The sequence below is a fragment of the Anguilla rostrata genome, chromosome 8 (genome assembly GCF_018555375.3).
Source record: "Anguilla rostrata isolate EN2019 chromosome 8, ASM1855537v3, whole genome shotgun sequence".
NCBI classification, from domain to species: Eukaryota; Metazoa; Chordata; class Actinopteri; order Anguilliformes; family Anguillidae; genus Anguilla; species Anguilla rostrata.
In genome coordinates this window covers 35,718,893-35,738,134 of record NC_057940.1, presented here as the reverse complement: position 1 = coordinate 35,738,134, position 19,242 = coordinate 35,718,893, and the positions used below count along the sequence as shown (strand labels likewise).

The 19,242-nt window shown below is 44.0% G+C and overlaps 1 protein-coding gene across 1 annotated transcript in view; it reads right to left on the bottom strand.

The window, feature by feature from the left end:
* Positions 1-11,975: 11,975 nt before the first annotated feature.
* Positions 11,976-19,242, bottom strand: part of LOC135261549 (poliovirus receptor-like) — a 58,263-nt gene continuing 50,996 nt past the window's right edge. Inside the window, exons 7-10 of the mRNA XM_064347990.1 lie at positions 14,443-14,572; positions 14,263-14,320; positions 14,019-14,099; positions 11,976-13,928 (exon numbers count right to left, since the gene is read on the bottom strand). Coding sequence (XP_064204060.1) covers positions 13,707-13,928; positions 14,019-14,099; positions 14,263-14,320; positions 14,443-14,572 — 491 coding nt within the window. The 3' untranslated portion in view covers positions 11,976-13,706. The remainder of the gene's footprint in view (positions 13,929-14,018; positions 14,100-14,262; positions 14,321-14,442; positions 14,573-19,242) is intronic.

The following is a 19,242-nucleotide window of genomic DNA, read 5'->3' as shown; positions in this document are numbered from 1 at the left end:
CACACACTGTAGGAGGAAAATCTTGCAGTAGAAGCTCTTGTAGTACTTTTGATCTAACTCTCTACAACATTTTGACTTATTTATTAATTATTAAGCTCAATGCTGTCCCTCTCTCTCTAGAGGGGCACCCAAACACTGCTGCTTTAGTCTATAGCAGAGCTAATGAGCTAATTTAATACTCCACTTCCCATGAAGCTGTGGGGAAAGTCCTGTCGCTTATGGTTTTTTTGCCTGTTCAGTCAGTCTGGTTTAAAATCTTAGGATCTACGTACATTTCATAGTAGAGCTGCCTGAACAACTGTTGTTTCACATGAATGATTAATAAGACTGTGCTCATTAAATATACATCCAGCTTAATCTGTGTTCATAGCTTTTTAAGTACCTTGTTTGCCGGCCACATTACATGTCTTTCAGCATCTAAAAGGCCTTTAACTAAGATTAAATGTACATTCAATTCAATTAGTGAGGATGTCATCAAATGCTTGGTCCATGTATGGATCTGAAGTTTAACTCTAGCTCCTAGCATGGACATAAAGCTTTTATTTCAGGTTTTCAGGAGTAGTTCTTCAAGCATTACTGATCCTCAGTGAGTCTTGTCTAGGCACGAGTGTGCCTTTTTGTGCCTTTGTTTATATGGAACTACTGCAAAGGATAGGCAACAGAGGCTACCGTTGTAATACCATATGGAAATCTGAAGGAGAATCATTGTTTGACAACACACTAAATGCAGTAGTTGATTCAGTGGTCTTTCTCAGCACATTTGTTCTTGTGGACCTACAGTATGTGTAGTTACTATTTACACCAGTGGTAACAAACCCTGTTCCTGGAGATCTACCATCCTGTAGGTGTTCATTCCAACCCTAACAGCACACTTCATTTAACAGCTAGATATCTTGTTCAGCTGCTAAATAGTAGAGTCAAGTGTGTCAGATTAGGGTTGAAATGAAGACTTACAGGAATACGGTTGGTTACCTCTGATTTACACTATACATACTATTTAAATGTCACTCCATCGTGGGAAATATTTGTGGTCTGACCAAAAAAAAAAAAAAAAAAACCAAATGGTCATTATGACTAGATTGATCTCAGTGGTTTCACGTCACAAAATTGAGAAGCTGCCAGATAACAATCACCTTGTGATCGCATTCCTGTGATGAAGCATCAGTCACACCAAACACAAATCTATCTGTGATGTGAATAACGCACCAAAAATAACAGACTGCCAAGACGTCATCAGTCATTTTGTCATTTCCATTCATGCAAAGATCACAAGCTGCTCTTACTAGGACAGGTGTCTTCTCCGAATCCCAGGGGTTATGTTTTTATTCTTAAGACAAGGTACACATGCGTTAAAAAAACTTAAAATATTTTTGCTGGAGTGTCAGAGAAACAGGACAGACACTCCTATTTCTGCTGGCCGTTGCCCTGTGTAAATTCCCAACCTGGTGCTCCGAATTTGGTCAGCTAATCATGGCATTATAATCCTTCCCTCTCAGTTTTTGATAGTCCCTGGTTCCAGCCTAGAACAGACAGACAGACAGACAGACAGACAGACAGACAGACACAGACAGACAGACAGACAGACAGACAGACAGACAGACAGACAGACAGACAGACAGACAGACAGACAGACAGACAGACAGACAGACAGACAGACAGACAGACAGACAGACTGACTCACTCACTCACTCACTCACTCACTCACTCACTCACTCACTCACTCACTCACTCACTCACCACTCACTCACTCACTCACTCACCACTCACTCACTCATCACACTCACCACTCACTCACTCACTCACTCACTCACTCACTCACTCACTCACTCACTCACTCACTCACTCACTCACTCACTCACTCACTCACTCACTCACTCACTCACTCACTCACTCACTCACTCACTCACACTCACTCACTCACTCACTCACTCACTCACTCACTCACTCACTCACTCACTCACTCACTCACTCACTCACTCACTCACTCACTCACTCACTCACTCACTCACGCCAGCAGGCAGTAGAATACTCCCATGCGTTCTTGTGAATGGCCATTAAAAGAAGAAGCCTACTGTTATTGAGCGTGTTCAAAGGCACCGGAAATCAAAGAGGAAAATTAGGGTGATAAAACACCCAAATATCTGCAAAAGTGATATAGGCAACAAAATATACGATATTTCAAAATCAGTGTTATCATTTATTCTCTGTGAACATTCTGGCACAAAATGGCTGTCATGCATCAGGCAGATATAGTCCAGTGGATATGTACAATAATACCTCAACATTGTGCACTTCAGTACAGAAGTATGAAATCTGGCATGAAAATTCAACTTTTTGAGGTGAACAAGCTATGATATTGTGTCAATTTATCTGGAGCTCCTGGAGGGCCAGTAGCACCTCCCTATTGGTGAATACATATAATGGAGAAACATATATTCACTTTTGAAACTTGCCTGTGCATGATGCCAGGAGTCATAGCATTGGTGGTCATTGGCATGATGGATGAACACAAGCATGCTTTAGGGGGTTTGCCTGTCATCAATGACCTTACCTGTGATTGGTGCCTTTGCCTGTTCTGCCAGGAACACTCTGAGGGCAAACTGATAGGTCCTAATGACGCAAAACGCACAGATGTTGGTGCAGGCCACGTCACTGCTGCAGAGGATCTGCTGAACTTTAACAGCCTTGGGAAGTTGCCAAAACACCTTGAATTAGAAATGAATACTGGGCAGGCTGTCACCTCAATACTCAGAAATATGAATGCAAAATGGCACAAGGAGTGTAGGGACAGATTTAATAAAACCAAGTTAAAAAAAGTAAGCTCCTAGACGAATAGGAATTTCTCATTGGTGGTGGTTGAGTCAAATTATGAGGCAAATACCGTCAAATTATTACCGTGCAGCGTAAATCTTAGTGGTCGATTAGCACCAATGTAGAGTGCACTGCAGCGTGGAACCCTGATGAAGCAGGACAGACTGCCACTTTAAATGTGATGGGATTTGAGTACTTGACAGATAAACATAGCTCAAAGGGAAATCCCCCCCCCTCCACACACACACTCAAAATCTCCACCCCTCACCACCCTGCATCCCTGACCGTCGTAGCTGTTAGGGTGTAAACTCCACCCCCTTTCACTCCCCGCCCCCCACCACCCTGCCCTCTCTGACGGCAATAGCTCTTAGGGAGTAAACTCCTCACTTCTCTCAATGCCCACCCCCTACCACTGCCTCCCTGCCCTCCTGACTGTCATAGCGCAGGGGGGGAACACCTCCACCTTCTCTGTGTGCCATCCACCCACTGTATGTTGCCCTTCACATCATCTCCAATTCTCTCTCTCTCACTCTCATACACTCTGCTGGGAGTTGGGACCAGATGGGATGTGTGTGTGTGTGTGTGTGTGTGTGTGTTTGTGTGCGCATGCTTGTGTGTGTGTGCATGTGCGTGTGAGTGTGCGTGCGTATGTGTGTGCGTGCAATGTGTGAGTCTGTGGTCTGTGTGTACATACGCATGTATGTTTCTCAAGTTCAGCAATGCTACAGCCTCTCTTTGTGATTGCAAATCAACAACCTTTTGGTCCAGAACATATCATGCTCTCACCCTCTAATCCACCCCTCCCCCTCTTTCTCTCAGTGTTGCCAGAGTCTGTCCATATTCGCAGCTAAGATGATCATTAACATAGTGTTTTGCGTCATTGTTCGGTGCCATTCCAGGACCTTGTGTACAAAATGGCTGAAGCCTTTTCAAAAGGGGGACACCCCATGAATGGGTTCCATTAGGGTTCTTTACTTCTGGATGAACACAAATCTAGCGGCTTAAATGAAGGGCAATGTGTTAAATATGTTGCGCTGCTTCACCAGGTCAGAAGGAAAAAAGGAAAATATCTATGGTATCTTAACATATTCCTGACTTCCTCCTTCTCTGCACTGTCCTTTATATTTTACCTTCATTTTCCACACTGAACAGAAAAATCAATGTATTCACAACGTGATGATAAAGGCACCAAGGAGGTCATAAAGTAAGGTCAAACGTGACAACATGCACAGGTTAGCTCTCTCTCTCTCTCTCTCTCTCTCTCTGTCTCTCTCTCTCCTCCAAAGTAAAATGCACTGCATCAATGACTGGTAATCAAGCAGGAGCCATCACCGACACCTAAATGCAGGATATTGATTGGTCAGTTGTTATCTCTGACTCCATGCACTGTGTAGGCCGTGAATAGTGTGTTCATGTGTGAGTCTGTGAGTGCGTATGAGTGAGTTACTCTCAAGCTGTCCTTGATAAAAAGCATTTTCATGTATCTCCTTTCTAAAGTTTTTATCTTTCTGTCATTCTGTTTCCCTCTGGGGCTCCTCCCCTATCCCTCTCATCTTTAAGCACCTATGCTTTCTCTTTCGCCTTCTTTCTGTGCTTATAGAAACAATCTTCGGTTTGAGGCAGGTGGACAGCGTCCCAGATGTATTTGTGAATTCTTCACAAAATGGCGTGCGCGTGCCAACAGGAAGTGCTGAAAAAACCCCCCCTCGGTCCGCCCCCTTCATTATCCGATTACCTTTTCCCACCCTATGGCACCCTCTGCTGGGTTCTTTGCGGTACTCCATGTATGGCATCATCAGGGGCCAAGCACTGTGGATGTGTATTCACCATAGCTGCCACTCTTACTGTTGGCAGAAAACCTGAAACGGTTTATCTCAGTAGCACACAGCGATATGGCCAGTTATCACAGAACTGCAATGGTTTTAAGACCTGTTTAGGTGAGAAGGTTATGCATGTTTTGGGTGAGTACAATTGTCCTACAAAAACCATCATGCATATCTCTATCCTTGTACAAAAACAAACATTGCAGTATCTTCTGATTTTCTGCACATGATCATCGGGATATGTCTAAATTGGATCACAAGATATGTTCTTGTTAAACTGGCACACTGACAACCATATTGGTGATTCACCCATAACACGGGTCTTCGATTCTCTTGGCTCTTTGTACTGATATCCATTTGAGCTGTGAAAATCAGTGGTTCACATGGTATGGGGACACAATAATGCATTTTTTAAAATGCTCTTGAATAAAAGTCTAAATAGCTCACATCTGAAGCATCAGTTAATACTTTCAATTGCTCACCAAGAAGTACCTCACAGTTGACAGTTTTACAATGGGGAATGTTTAATGCAGCTGTGTAAGAAAACAAATGGTAGTTTTCTCCTATCAAAAAAGGGAACTCACTGTAAATTCATACTATAGCAATGTTTATTTATTGTCAAATATACAGTATTTGTATCTATAGTGCCGTGAAAAAGTATTTCCCCCTTCCTAATTTCCCCTATTATTGCATATTTGTCACACCGAATGGTTTCAGACATTTAGACAAAATGTAATATAAGAACTGCTTTAATTCAGACAAATTGGTAGGTATTCAAGCATGAACTGCTGATTTAAGGTCCTGCCACAGCATCTCTTTTGTGTTCAAGTCAGGACTTTGCCTAGGTCACTGCAAAACATTAATCTGGTTTCTTTCCAGCCATTCAAATGTCGGATTGCTTTTGAGTTTTGGATCATTGTCTTGCTGCATAACCCAATTATGCTTCAGCTTCAGCCCACAGACAGATGAGGAGACATTCTCCTTAAGAATTTTTTGGTACAGAGCATAATGAATGATTCCTTCAATAATGACAAGCCATCCAGGCAGCAAGCATCACCACACCATCACACTACCAATCACCATGTTTAACTGTTGGTATGATGTTCATACTGTGAAATGCTGTATTTGGTATGCGCATATTGTACGTTGATTGGATGAAAGTATCTGCTAAATAAATGCAATGTAATGTAATTTGCTATATGCCAGACATAATGGGTCATCAAAAAAGTTCTACATCTGACTCGTCTCTCCATAGAACATTATCCCAAAGGACTTGGGGAACATCCCTTTTTTTCAAATGTGAGACCAGCATTGATGTTTATCTTGGTCTTTATTGTCAAGTCATGAACACTGACCTTTGCAGAGGCTAGAGAGGTCTGTAGTTCTTTGAATGTTCTTCTGAGATCTTTTGTGACTTCCTGGATGAGTTGCAGCTATCCCCTTTGGAGAAATGTTGGCAGCCCGACTACTCCTGCGAAGATTCACCACTGTTCCAAGTGTTCTCCATTTGGAGATAATGGCTCTCATTATGGTTCAGTGGAGTCCCAGATCCCTACAAATGGCTTTGTAACCCTGTCCAGGCTGATATATTTTAACAACTTTTTTCTCATCTCTTCAGGAAGTTCCTTTGATCAATCCTTTGTGGTGCCTATTTCGCTCTGATGGTAAGGTTCAATATGAGTGAGGTTTAGATTCAACATGGCTGACTCTAATCAAGCCTGGCTGTGTTAAATCAGTTGAATCTAATCATCAATTAAATTTGGTTAATTGGGTGATTGTGTAACTAAGGGGGCAAGTACTTTTCATGCATCTAATATTGCATTTTTTCTAAAGGGCTGAAACAATTCAGTGTGACAAATATGCAGTAATTTAGGAAATCAGCAAAGGGGCAAATACATTTTCATGGCACTGTAAAAGTCACAGTGAATATGCCTTTATTTTATAATAACTCCAATTCTGTTTTTAATTGTCTTATTTTAATTGACACAATTTACTATTTACTCTTTTGTGTCTGAGGTAACCACTCTTGTGCATGTCATATTAATTCATTTTAGTTATGAAAAGAAAAATCCTATTATTATTATTATTATTATTATTATTATTATTATTATTATTAATAATAATAATAATAATAATAATAATAGTACTACTACTTAAATAACCACTGTTTTTGTTGAAATCAGTATTACACAATGCACCCAGTTTTTGCATCTTCGGCATAATTAAAACAATTTAATGCAAATTGCACAAAGCCATCGCGTTTGACGCAATTACGCAAAAGGAAATCGGCTGCAGGTGGGAAAGGCTCACAAAAAATAACAGGCCTGTCAATCAAGAGGAATTATGGGGTTATGCTATAACAGTGGTCTCCAACCCTGGTCCTGGAGAGCTACAGCGTCTGCTGGTTTTCATAGTGACTCTGCACTTCATGAATCAATTAGAGCAGTTGATTACACAGTTAACTCAACTCACCTGGTGTCTTGGGTCTCAATTGGGTGCTGATGTTAAGGTGAGAACAAAAACCAGCAGACCCTGTAGCTCTCCAGGACCAGGGTTGGAGACCACTGTGCTACAACATGAAGCCTGTTAGGCCCAATCTCCAGTTTAAGAAATATATATAACTATATACATATACGGTAAATTTATTTAAACTAAACCAGTTTAAAGCTAACCTCTTAATCTGGAAAAAGACCAGATTAGCATTGCATGCAAGATAAACCAAAGTTTGCCCTGTCATGGTCCGAAGTGCTGACAATCTTAAAACACAGCTGTCAGAACAGGCCCCTTCATTTCAGAAGGAAGAATTTGTCAGTATGAACAGGACTAGGGCCCACTTTCATAAATCATGTCAGAGTAGGAGTGCTAATTTAGAATCAAAGGTGTGAAATAGATTATAACGTACAGATAAGGACATGAACAGGTCTGATATGATCCAGCATTAGCATACCTCCTCTTAGAACGTTATTGAATGCAGGCGGAAGTTTGGTTTATTAAGGTTTCTCTGGAGTTATATGCCTAAAGTCAAGAAAGAACATCAAAAGAAATAAAGTCACTTATTACAATATAATTAACGAGTATCGAAGTACACAGGCTCATTTAAGAACAAAATTCACCATGGCACGGCAGGGCCAGGTTTATATGGCTGGGGAGTTACGGCAGTAAAATAACATTCAGTTTCACAAAGTGGTTTCTTTGGCAACATTTTTATGTACATATCTTCATTTTAAAGAAGAAATATTGACTTTTACATTACAAATTATTTTCAATAACCAAGAGGGGGCACTGTTGTTACATGAGAGCCCGTCTATGATAAAATTGTGACCTAAAAATTGTCTGTTAATAGGGATGGAACTTTGCGAGAGAAATAAGAAGAAAATCAATTATATCATGCAGAATAAAGTTGAACTATGGCAAGAACCGGGACAGTGACTCATCAGTTAACCAGACCTTATATAACTTATCCCACGGGTTCCATTCATATTACATTTTGGCCGAGACGTTAGTAGACAATTATATGCATGACATGGTTGGTGAAACACCACAACCTTGTGACTGCAAAATTTTAAAAATATGAAATTTTGATATTAAATCACTGTTTTCAAATAGCTCAAACAGTAAATTTTAGATCAGTTATTCTCAACCTGTGGATAGGATGCCACACATTTTGTATGATTTGTAGACTGATAAAGTACCTCTATTTTCCTGTCAATTAAAAAATCAGATACGACACTGCACCAGACGCCATTAGGGTAACTTGTTTCATTTTGGCATTGACAGGAAAATAAAGGGGTTGCATGAGTCTGCAAAATATGGATGCCCTCATCCAAATAGGGTTATGGTTTGAGAAGCACTTTTGTAGATTCAAATTTTTTATTTTTATTTTTTTTGTGGGGGGGGGGGGGGGGGAATCCCATGAACAATACATTATTTAGGCATTTAGCATATTCTCTCGTCTAGACAAACTTACAAAGCAGTAGTTCCGTCAGACCATTCATCATGTTAGCATCGTGTCCATTATAAAGTGGGTGAAAAATATGGTTTCTGACTAGCTATTTGTTTTTCTTCTAGGGGCAGTGTACCATATCAGCCACTTTCGCAGATATAATGCTATTGACTTGGTTCTGCCAGAGGTAATCCAATTCTTCTAAAAATGTAATTAGGTATACAATATATTGTTGCTCGCTCTCCAAGCCTCGCTTTTTAATGCTATTTCAGCTGGTAAAGCTGTTTCTCACCGGAGGCGGGCTCAACTGAAGGACTGTACAATAACCTGCAGTTCAAAGGAATGTTATGAGTATCCTGCTCACACGGACCCTGATGCAGCTCTTGCTCATGAAGACAGTGGAATGCTCTGTGCAATCGATCTAAAGGGCATAGCTAGCCAACACTTTTAAAATTTAATTTTAAAGCCAACAATATACAAAATGTGTGGTAGCGCTACTGTGTGCATGAATACTTTAGTGTACTAGGCGTAACCAAGGTTTTATGTTATTACTTTGTTTCAGGAGAGTTGATTGAGACTCGCCATGCATTTTCTTGCTTCGCAACCTTTCATTATAAAACCTATTCTTGATTTTTATAAAATGTTCAACCCTCCACACCTCTGTATCCACATTTTCTGTATCCACAGCAATTTCAGAAGGAGCTCAAAGTAAATTCACTGGGAAGCTATATAAACAGACTCTTTCTGAAGTTCTCCGCTCTTCAGTTGAACTGCAAGGCATCTGGTGCAAACAGATCCACTCCCGTTCCCACACGTCATTCAGTTGAGCTAACGACTTCTGACATTGAACAATCTCATAACTCACGCCGCGTTTCATCAAACGGGTGACTGATGTCTGATGTGAATAATTAAAAGCAGGGTTAATGAATCCCGGGAGACAGATGTCAGGGGAAGGTGATCTCACAAAGAATGCAGACGATGGAGGGACAGGATAGTGGACATCGGGGAGGGACCTGCAGTGGACAGAAATGAGAATCCCAGCCTTCTGCACATTGCCCACCCTCTCCTAATCATTAAAGTTTAGCGATGGGCTAACGCTCCACATACACAACATAGACCCAGTGAAAATGGACAGGCTCTGACCGCAGAGGAAATAAAGGTAGACATATGCATATGGTAACATTTTTATTGGATAAATCAATGACTGACAGAAAATGTGTTTTCACAAACTCATACAAAAAAAAGATAAAACATTTAAAACTGTTGTGAAGTTAATTAATTTTTTCCTCGTTTTTGTCTGGCTTCAAACGTCCTTACTGATTAAGCCCGTGTTATTAATCCTTTCGTTAAGACTAGCAAGGGATGCTTCAGTTAAAATGCTAACAAAAAAGAAGGCACAGCCGGTAATGGGAGTGCAACCTTTGCATGTCTGAGTGGCTGAAAGAAATTAGGTTTGGACATGGCCGATATAATAAATAAGAAATTCAAAGCTTTTCACTTCAAAACCTATCAGACAAATACTAAAAGTAAATGAGCTCCAGTGATGGACAAAAAGCTATTACACACGCCCTGGCTACAAAGGCAAAACTGAAGCCAACAGACACCACCAGGCTACAATTTGGTCACAGATTTGAAACATAAACATAAAATGTAAGTAACAGACGGGCTTTCATTTCAAATGCGGAGTAGAAAAGCATCCCCCTCAAAAATTGCGCGCTTCACCCAATTTGCTGCCACTGACTGCTAAACGGGCACATTTTATAATTGTTGCAGTCTTTGAGCTTTTCCATTGGGAAAAGATATTTTTAAATGGAAATAGCTGTAAAAATAAAAACGCCACATAATAATTGTACATATATAAAATAACATTTAGTTCTGAAAGGGAATTGTCAACCTGCTGTCAGTGTTGAATCCCTGCAGTGTATACGATATTAATGAGACAAATTTCTTGGAATGACATATCTTTGGGTCTGTTCGGTTTCTGGACGTTTGGAAGGAAACTGGTTTTCATTACTGACTGTGAACTGTTTGGACAGCAAACCTTTTATTGTAAGTCCAAGAAATTAGACTTGCATCACCAGATTTCCAGGTTCTATTCAACAATAAGCCATTTCATAAAACGGGAAAGCTGTAAGCAAAAACCGTTTCATGCTGTGATAAGCTAATATCATGTCATTTACATTATAATAATTATCGCCAATTGAGTTAAGAATATATATAGTAAGCCTCATAATGTTTGGAACAAAGACATTGTTTTCTTGATTTGGCTCTGTACTCCACAAGTTTCTCAGATTCTCAGCTTTTATTAACGGGTATGTTTACATCGTTAAGAAGAAAGACAGCACTGATTAGCTCAGTAATCAGTAAACACTAGACTTCAAGTTGCAAACTACTAGGTAGCCACAAATACAGGATGGCCAGGTTACAGTATGGTAAGCAGCAGCAGAATGAATAGGACAGGTGTTTGGGGGTTTTCTTGATTATGGTGAGAATTCTTTGGTCACCAACTGTAGAGGTCTTCCTGGATCTACATTACATTACATTACATTACAGGCATTTGGCAGACGCTCTTATCCAGAGCGACGTACAACAAAGTGTATAACCATAACCAGGAACAAGTATGACGAAACCCCTAGAGAGAAGTACCGGTCCAGTACAGGAACAACGCATAGTTCAACTTGGACCTGGTGTTAAACTGATTAACCTAACACGAGAACGCAACACGCAATCTATGGAAAAATAAAAATAATAAATACAAGTAGTCGTTAAGACTGGCGCATCAACTAAGTCACCTATTAAACAGTTGCCTAGTTACACCCCTAAGTTTAGTCATTTACGGGGGGGAAGGGAGGGATGGGGAGAGGTGCAGCCTGAAGAGGTGGGTCTTCAGTCGTCCCTTTGCAATTACTGAGCTCACCAGTGCTCTCTTTCTTCTTGATGATGTTCCAAACAGTTCATTTTGGTAGGCCAAAGGTTTGGCCTATGTCTCTGACTGCTTTCTTTTTCATATTTCTCAGCCTCATAATGGCTTGCTTGACTTTCACTGACACAACTCTAGTCCTTCGGCTGACAAACGGCAATAACCGACTCCAAAGCCAATCAAAAGCCTAGAATCAAGACTAGATGCTGAAAGCTCTTATACTTGCACTAAAGAAGCAATTGAACAAACCTGACCAATCAGAAACACCTGTGAAACCATTTGTCCCAAACATTACGCCACCTTGAAATGGGGGGCAATGTATAAAAAGTTATTTCTACAAAGTGAGACCCAAATGTATTAAAATACTTGTTAATTGTGGGGAACAGAGCCACATGAAAAAACATATATGCATTTGTCCCAAACATTATGGAGCTTTATATATATATATATATTATTTATTTTTTTTTTTTTTCACTTCTGTGGTTTAAGCCCCACATCTTTCCCAACAAAACTATCTAGGTGCTAATTTATTGAAACACAATATATTTTTCTATTTGTGTACAGTAGATTCGTCTTTCAAAAAGAAAACAGTATAAAATAAAAAAGGATTTCAACTTCCATCTGTAAAAAATGGAATTAAAACTGAACTCCAATTCCAGCTCAGATCTGTGCCTGAAGCACTATATATGTGATTGTCTAATATAGCACCAACCATACGCCAGCTGTGGTCTACCATCTTTGCATTAAGTGCCTGTTCAGTTGTAAAAACGGGGCTTCTTCAGTGGGTGGATATGCTGAGGACTCTGAAGTCCGCTCTGACTTAATTTCCATCCTCACCGCAAGCCCCTTTTAAACAAGACGTTCCCTTTCGCAAAAAACGACATAGAAAAACGCAGTTCCTCGGAGAGAAACCGCCTTTTAAAAAAATGATTGTCACATCAACAGTTCAAACATTGCACTTGTCATCGTTTTGGCCTAATTGCATTGGCGAAGGGCGGCGGCTCTTGGCTGGGCCGAGCGGAGAGGCCTCCGGTCGACCGCGCAGCCGAAAGGCTGAGCCGCGGAAGGGAAGAGCCGCGGCTCTGGAGCCGCGTCACGCCCGGGGTTAACCTCTGCTCCCTCTAACCGGCTCAAAACAACCTGACCCCGGCCGCTAAGCCCGACCCCGGCCCGTTATGAGAAAACGACGAAACTGATCCGGGCTCAAAGCCTCAGGGTGTACGCCAGCGGGGAGCGGGGATGCAGTGCAGCGGGACTCGCTCCCCTTGATTAAATCATTTATAAGACAGCCGGTTTTCGGCCGAGCCAAGCTCTCCTCCCCCCCCACCCCCCCACCCCAACTCCCCGCGGTTCCAAAACACAACTAGCAGGAAACCATGTAAGAGCCAGTCGCAGCCGGTCCAGTGCAGCGGCACAGGCAATGCAGACTCAAGCCTCCCGTGCACCCGCAGAGCAGCTGAACTCATCCGATAATCCTCCAACACCATAGCATACCCACAGCGTTGCCATTGTGCTTAAAAACTGGGCTGCGAACGATGCAAAAGAAATTAATAAATTAATTTTTTAAATAGCCCTAAAAATAAACAGTATCCAAGAGCCGGGAGAGCTCAGATGCACCACATGTTTTTAACAAGCCACTAATCATGCCGTGCAAACTCACAGTATATGTACATATAAAATCCACACCGTTGTACATGAAAAATCCAAGAATAAAGACAGCTATAATATACACGTGTGACAAATTTACATTAGATTTTTTTTTTTTCCGTTTCACAAGCAGTTTCTCTGCACAGTACAGTGCATTCAAAAACAAATACAGGAGACACCTCATGCTATTAATCGATTGATAGCGTTTCACTGGCAATATGCTGATATCATAAACGGCGCATGTAATCTGATAGCAACTGATACCTATATGGAGGGGACTTTGACATGGACTTCCATTACATCATGAGATCACCTTGAACATATACTGTATTAAGAACTGACTAATTGTGTGGCGGCTGGCTAGACACACAGTGTGCTTTCTGAAGTGTGTCGCCGTGTGTTTCCAAAAGCGCCATTCCGTGCCACCGTTCAGCAGTGGTCAATCTGATCGGGGGTGTTATGCAGCGGCAGTGTTGATGACGGTAGTGAAAATGGGTTACGTCCTTGGGTGGCTTTGAGGACCTCCCCCTCACACCTGCCATCCACCCCCCTTCCCTTATCTCTATACATACATGGCAGCGGACACAAAGCTCCCCTCACGGTTAGACGGGGACAGGGCACCGGGGTCTTGCGCCGCGTCCCGGGACGCCCCGCGTTCGGGTGGGTCGGAGTACGGCGGCAGGGCTTCGCTTTGCGTCTCGCCGTTCCGGCCCTGCGCCGAGTCCTCCCAGCCAGAGGTGGCGCCAACCGTGTAGCCGTTTTCCTCCTCGTTTCCATCCAGGTCCTTCAGAAACATCGTGATGTGGATCAATTCCCAATGTACACAACCCCGTTAGCATATGACAAGCAAAGAGGTCGGCGTAGAAGGCGTTACCGTGACGGGCTCGCCGGTCGTCTCGTAGTACACGTGGCCGACAGGCGGGGGATCAGTCAGTGGGTCCTGGCTCTTGTTCAGCTGTGGGCACACATCAGCCGACCATTACAAGGCTGTGCGACACAGCTGGAGTCATTTCAGATCAATGCAGATTTTCATTAAACCTTGCCTCCCGAAGTTTGACGGTTATTAATGAGAACGCCCTTCCCCCTCTCATGCCCCGAGCCACCATTCATTAACTCACCATTTCTGTGGAGCCATCGGCCTTCGCTGGGGGCGGCGCCTTGTACTTGGGGGGGCCACTGAACGGAAGAGAAAGACAGGGAGAGAGCACGGTTGAGTACCTTGCATCGTTTACCGGGAGCAGGTTGAACAGGCAAAGGGAGAGAACAGGAACAGGAACAGGGGAAACACAGCCACTCACTCTCCGTTCTCTGCGTTCCGCCTCTGTTTACGGATCATAAAAATGGCAACGATGATGATTACTAGGAGGAGCAGCACGCCAATCACGACTCCGACGATGGTGCCAATCGCAACATCTACCTTCGGCCTCTCTGCAAGAGAAAAGAGAGAGAGAGAGAGAGAGAGAGAGAATTTAAAATGGATAGTCTTCTCATAAGTACACAGTACAAGCAGAAAGAATGGCGCAGAGTTCATAAACTTATTATTTTTCCCGGTAAAAAAGATTTAGCTTCACCCTTGACAAGTCAAAAAAGAATGTTCTATTACAGTTCATCAAGCTGTCTGCTGGAAACATGACAAGCCACCCGCCTGTCAGGATAAATGAGTATTTTAGTCCCGTTTGGGATGGATACATCACATCTACCCACAGTCCCAATGGGTCCTCCTACCCAGGCTGTCTGAGGAGAACAAAGCTGACACTCCAGCAGAACAGAATTAAATCTGCTCATAATGCAGTTCGTGGCTGCTTCTTTCTTTTGACTGGTAGACAAATGTATAATTAGCGCTAATATTCTTCGGCCGAGCACTAGACCTCTGTTATGCTGTTTAATGCTGGTTTCACAGAAGATCAATTTCAATTAGGCCTGCCATCTCTTCTTTGTGACCTGTAATAATGATTGCTCTTTTATTCCACTAAACAAATGGAGAACGAAGCTAAAGCCTCAGTGAAGGCAAAGCCAAATGGGAACCCTGTGTGTTGTGGCCGTCCTTCTGCCCCTGTGCATTACACACTCTCCTGGTGCTGGAGATGCGGTCCCTCGCGGCTACAGCATCTGCCTCGCGACGCAGCGCGTAGAATCGTGACGAGACAGGTCCTCTCATCTCCTGCCCAGTGTGGTTCCTTCAGTTAATTGCGCTTCAGTCGTTCTACGTTTCTGACAGGCTAAGACAAATGGCTGCTCTTTTAATTACGGTGAGCAATGCTAATCCACACCGCACAAATGAGCTGACAAACAAATTAAGAAAAATAAGTTGAGAAATGTGTTTACTTTTATTTAGGCCATACTCGGCATTCAATCAAAAGCACGATAAAGCTCAGGGAAAACAAATTGCAGAATGGAAACCCCTGGGACCAGCTCCAAACGTGAACGCTGGAAGTGGTACGTTTCGCTAAAAAAGGGGGGACAGTCACTTTTGGCCTGTCACCACAAGGGGGCGCATTGTCTCCATAATAACTGAGCGCAAGGGTCTTAGCGCGCCAGTATCGTGACTAAGATTTCCTCATTTTTAATCCAATCACTCCAGCGCGAGAGTGCCTTTCTGGCTGATTTTACCGAGAGTTATCATCCTCCTGCAGCACGGCGATGGGCGTGTGCCACCGTAGCGCTAATGAAACAGACAAAAGCAAGCAGACAGGCCACAAAGAAGGCTTTCAAACAGATGGGGGCCAATATCTCAAAATGACAAAGAGGAAGAACGGCGAGCCAGCAAGAAGCCCTAGATCTAAAACACCCAATGAAAACACAAAGGGGGTGTGTCTCCCTGCCCCTGCAGAGATCAATGGAGCGGTCGCCAGATGCGCAAACACCTCAACCACTCCACCGGCGAACAGAATGTTCTAGTCATGGCCTCTCTGACCAGTCTGGGCGAGTGTCAGAAAGAGGGGATCAGGGCAGGTCCAATCATAAAGATACACATCTGGAAAACGGACGTTCACAACCGCTGCCGTGTAGGGCTGCTCACAACCGCAGCAAAACTTCGATCCAGGAATGGCTCGCACGCGAAAAATGAGTTCTGAAGATTTATTAAGGAACAAACAGCCGAAGGGGATGGAATGGAAGGAGACTGTGAGATTTTCAAAGGTTCTACTTCCTCCAGAAGGTAGAGTTTGAGTGATGTGGGGGGAAACGACAGCTTCCACTGCTTGTTGAAATGACATTTCCAGTCTTCAGCTCCCCTGTGCAACAACTAACAATCATCTAAAACAGCGCCTTTCATTTTCACAGCTGACCTGCCTGTCCCAACTTCCCCCTTCTACACACTGCTGCTTTGTCTCAAGACAGAGAGGAAACATGCTCACTCACTGAGATAAATGCAAGAGATCAATTAGCGAGAGAGAGAGAGAAATTGAGGGCAGGGGAAGAAAGGAAACAAAAATTGAGTGGTACGGCAGGGTGAGAGCGAGACAGATTGAAGATTGAGGGGGAGAGAGAGATAAACAGAAAAAGCAAGAGAGACAGACGTTGAGACTTGAGGGAGAAAGATAGACAAGCAACAGAGAAGTCAATGCAAACAGATAGCAGAAGGATCCATTTTTAACAGCTGTAAGGGATAAAGAAACGATTCAGACTGCTAAGATCGCGCACGCAAGATATGCAAGAGTGAAATCTGTTGACATGGAGGCATTTTTATGTTTTTGCCACAGTGTACTTAGCTTCCCAAAGAAGATTACAGCTGACGTTCACTTCTCTTTAAAAATGCTCACCCCACCCTCCCTGCAAACTGTCCTGGAGTGTTTCTGCTTATTTACCCCAGTTACTCCCACCCAATCCACTTTGACAGTCATTGTTGATTGGTCAGTGGCCAGGTTGAGAACCTTACTGATTCAGCAAATGAGGGGCCTCTTACCATCTGCTGTACACATGCAGGGTTTGAATATTTTGAAAGCCAGTGATGACTCCATAACCGCAAGCTACTTCATAGACATTTTACAAAAAAAAGTAGAAAATGTGAATATCAGATTTCCATATAGTCATTGTGTACGTGTTTCCACAGCGCTGTCGCTCAAGGTTCCTCGTTGATGATTTAAGGACGGGGCTGTAAATCACGTCGCCGTGCCAGGAAAAAACAGCGAGTCGTTTCCGACTTCCTGGACCGGCTCCTAATGAGGTCAGGCCCGTCCGCAGTCGGGAGACACTTAGACCAGGCCGCCATGCTCCGGCACTCTCCGGCCCGAGTGGATTGGTTTCCTGGTAACCCAATGAATAAGTAATCAACTGAAAGAGTTTGTGGAGCCGCAGAGTGACGAGGGGTGAAACACGAGCATTCAAAGGGCAATTGGGCCTATTCGCCCTCTCTTATGTAAGCATTCCACAGCTACTGAAAAACTGATGTGCACATATTTTGTTGATATCCATTTTAGGCTCCAGAATATTACAGAAGAGACTGAAGCGCCAGAGGTGACAGCAGCCTGAAGTGCTCACCTGCGCTGTCACCGCGGGCGGCGTGCGCATTTAAACACCGCCGTGCTAATCCGCGGGGATTCCTGACCCGAGACCGTACCTTTAAACGGTCTGGGGATCAGGCCGCCGCCGCTAGTGACTCAGAGTGCGCGTGCGAGTCTTAAACCGCTCGCCAAGCGATGTTTATCGCTCTGTTCTCACGGGCCGCGGCTCACTTCCTGCGACTGTCACAGTCGATCACCGCACAGGGGAAGCGGGGGGCCGTCTCTCAGCGCCCCACGTGCAGCAGGCCGTTCCCGCGCCAGACCCGTCCCGTCCCGTCCCTTCTGGGGAGCCCAGGAAGCGGAATAGCAGAGACTCCAACTGCACTCTGGGAGGGCTGCAGCGCTAGGCTAGGCTTTGGAGTGTTTCACATTCTAATAATAATATGTTTTATTTATATAGCACTTTACATATATATATATGCTTTACATGATAATATTGTCAAATTGAACCTTATTTTTTAGCGCTTCAATGGCCATTTGTTGGCTAATGAGTCCGCACACTTTGTTTCCGTGGCCTAAACAGGCTGAAAGGAGGCCACGGAGCCCTGCAGACAGTGCGGCTGCCCAGCGCTGCTTTCTGGGGTCCCTCCTTCACAGCAGGCCTGGGACACCAGCGCGCAGTCGCCTTCGGACTCCGAATTATCCGTTGGACGGCCATCAGCAGCCCTGCGATGTAAAATGGGGCGAAGCCGTCCTGACGCACGCAAACCCGGCCTGTCACATCAGGGATCTGGCGCGGCACCACGGTTTTCTGGAACACTCTGCCCGGGGAGCCGCCAAAGCGCATTCGGTCGAGTACAAACACCGGTGGCCACCGCTCGGCTTTGCTGCTTTTTCCCCCCGAAAAACCCTCTCCGCCTGCAGAGTTCCCTGACTTCTTTATCCGGCTGATTATTGCCTGCAGCTGTAAGAGATAATATTGAACTTTGTGACCCTGTGACAGCTCGCCCCTCCACCCCCACCCACGCCCAGCCTCCGAAGGAACAAGCAAAAATACAAAACCTCTTTATAAGTAAGTGCTGCACAGTCTGACTTTAAAAGAGGAGAGATGAATGCCGAGGTTATTCATCTTAAAAATGTGGACGGGCAATTTTCCCCGACTGATTCCTCATTTATTCTGAACACCACTCCAGTCGAAACCCTTTGTCGGAGCATAAATACAAAGGCAAATCCGCAATAATGAAGAGCGCCCAGCGGTTCCCCCCTTTGTGATAATTTTACAGGTTCATCTTTTCCCACGCACTCGTTTTTAAATTACTCGCAGCCGTCCGTACGTCCTCCGCATTAGGAAAATAACCGAAACGAGGAAACGAGAGGCCAGCGTTTCGCCGCCGCGGCGGCCATTTGCCTCAATGCCGTATCGCTGAGAAGTTTTTTTTTTTTGCCGAGCTTCATTACAAGACGGCGCTCGCGTTCCTGTCCCGCCGCTCTCTCGTTCCCTGCATCACATCACTCTGTCGCTCCATTCAGCAGGAGGCCTCTTTCGCCCGCCGTGATGAGAGCCGTTAAGCGGCGGGAATGGGGCTGCGCTTGGCTCGGTAGCGTTATTTCCTCCCGGTGCGATCGCGGTCTGCGGTGCCGGCTGCAGCCCAGCCT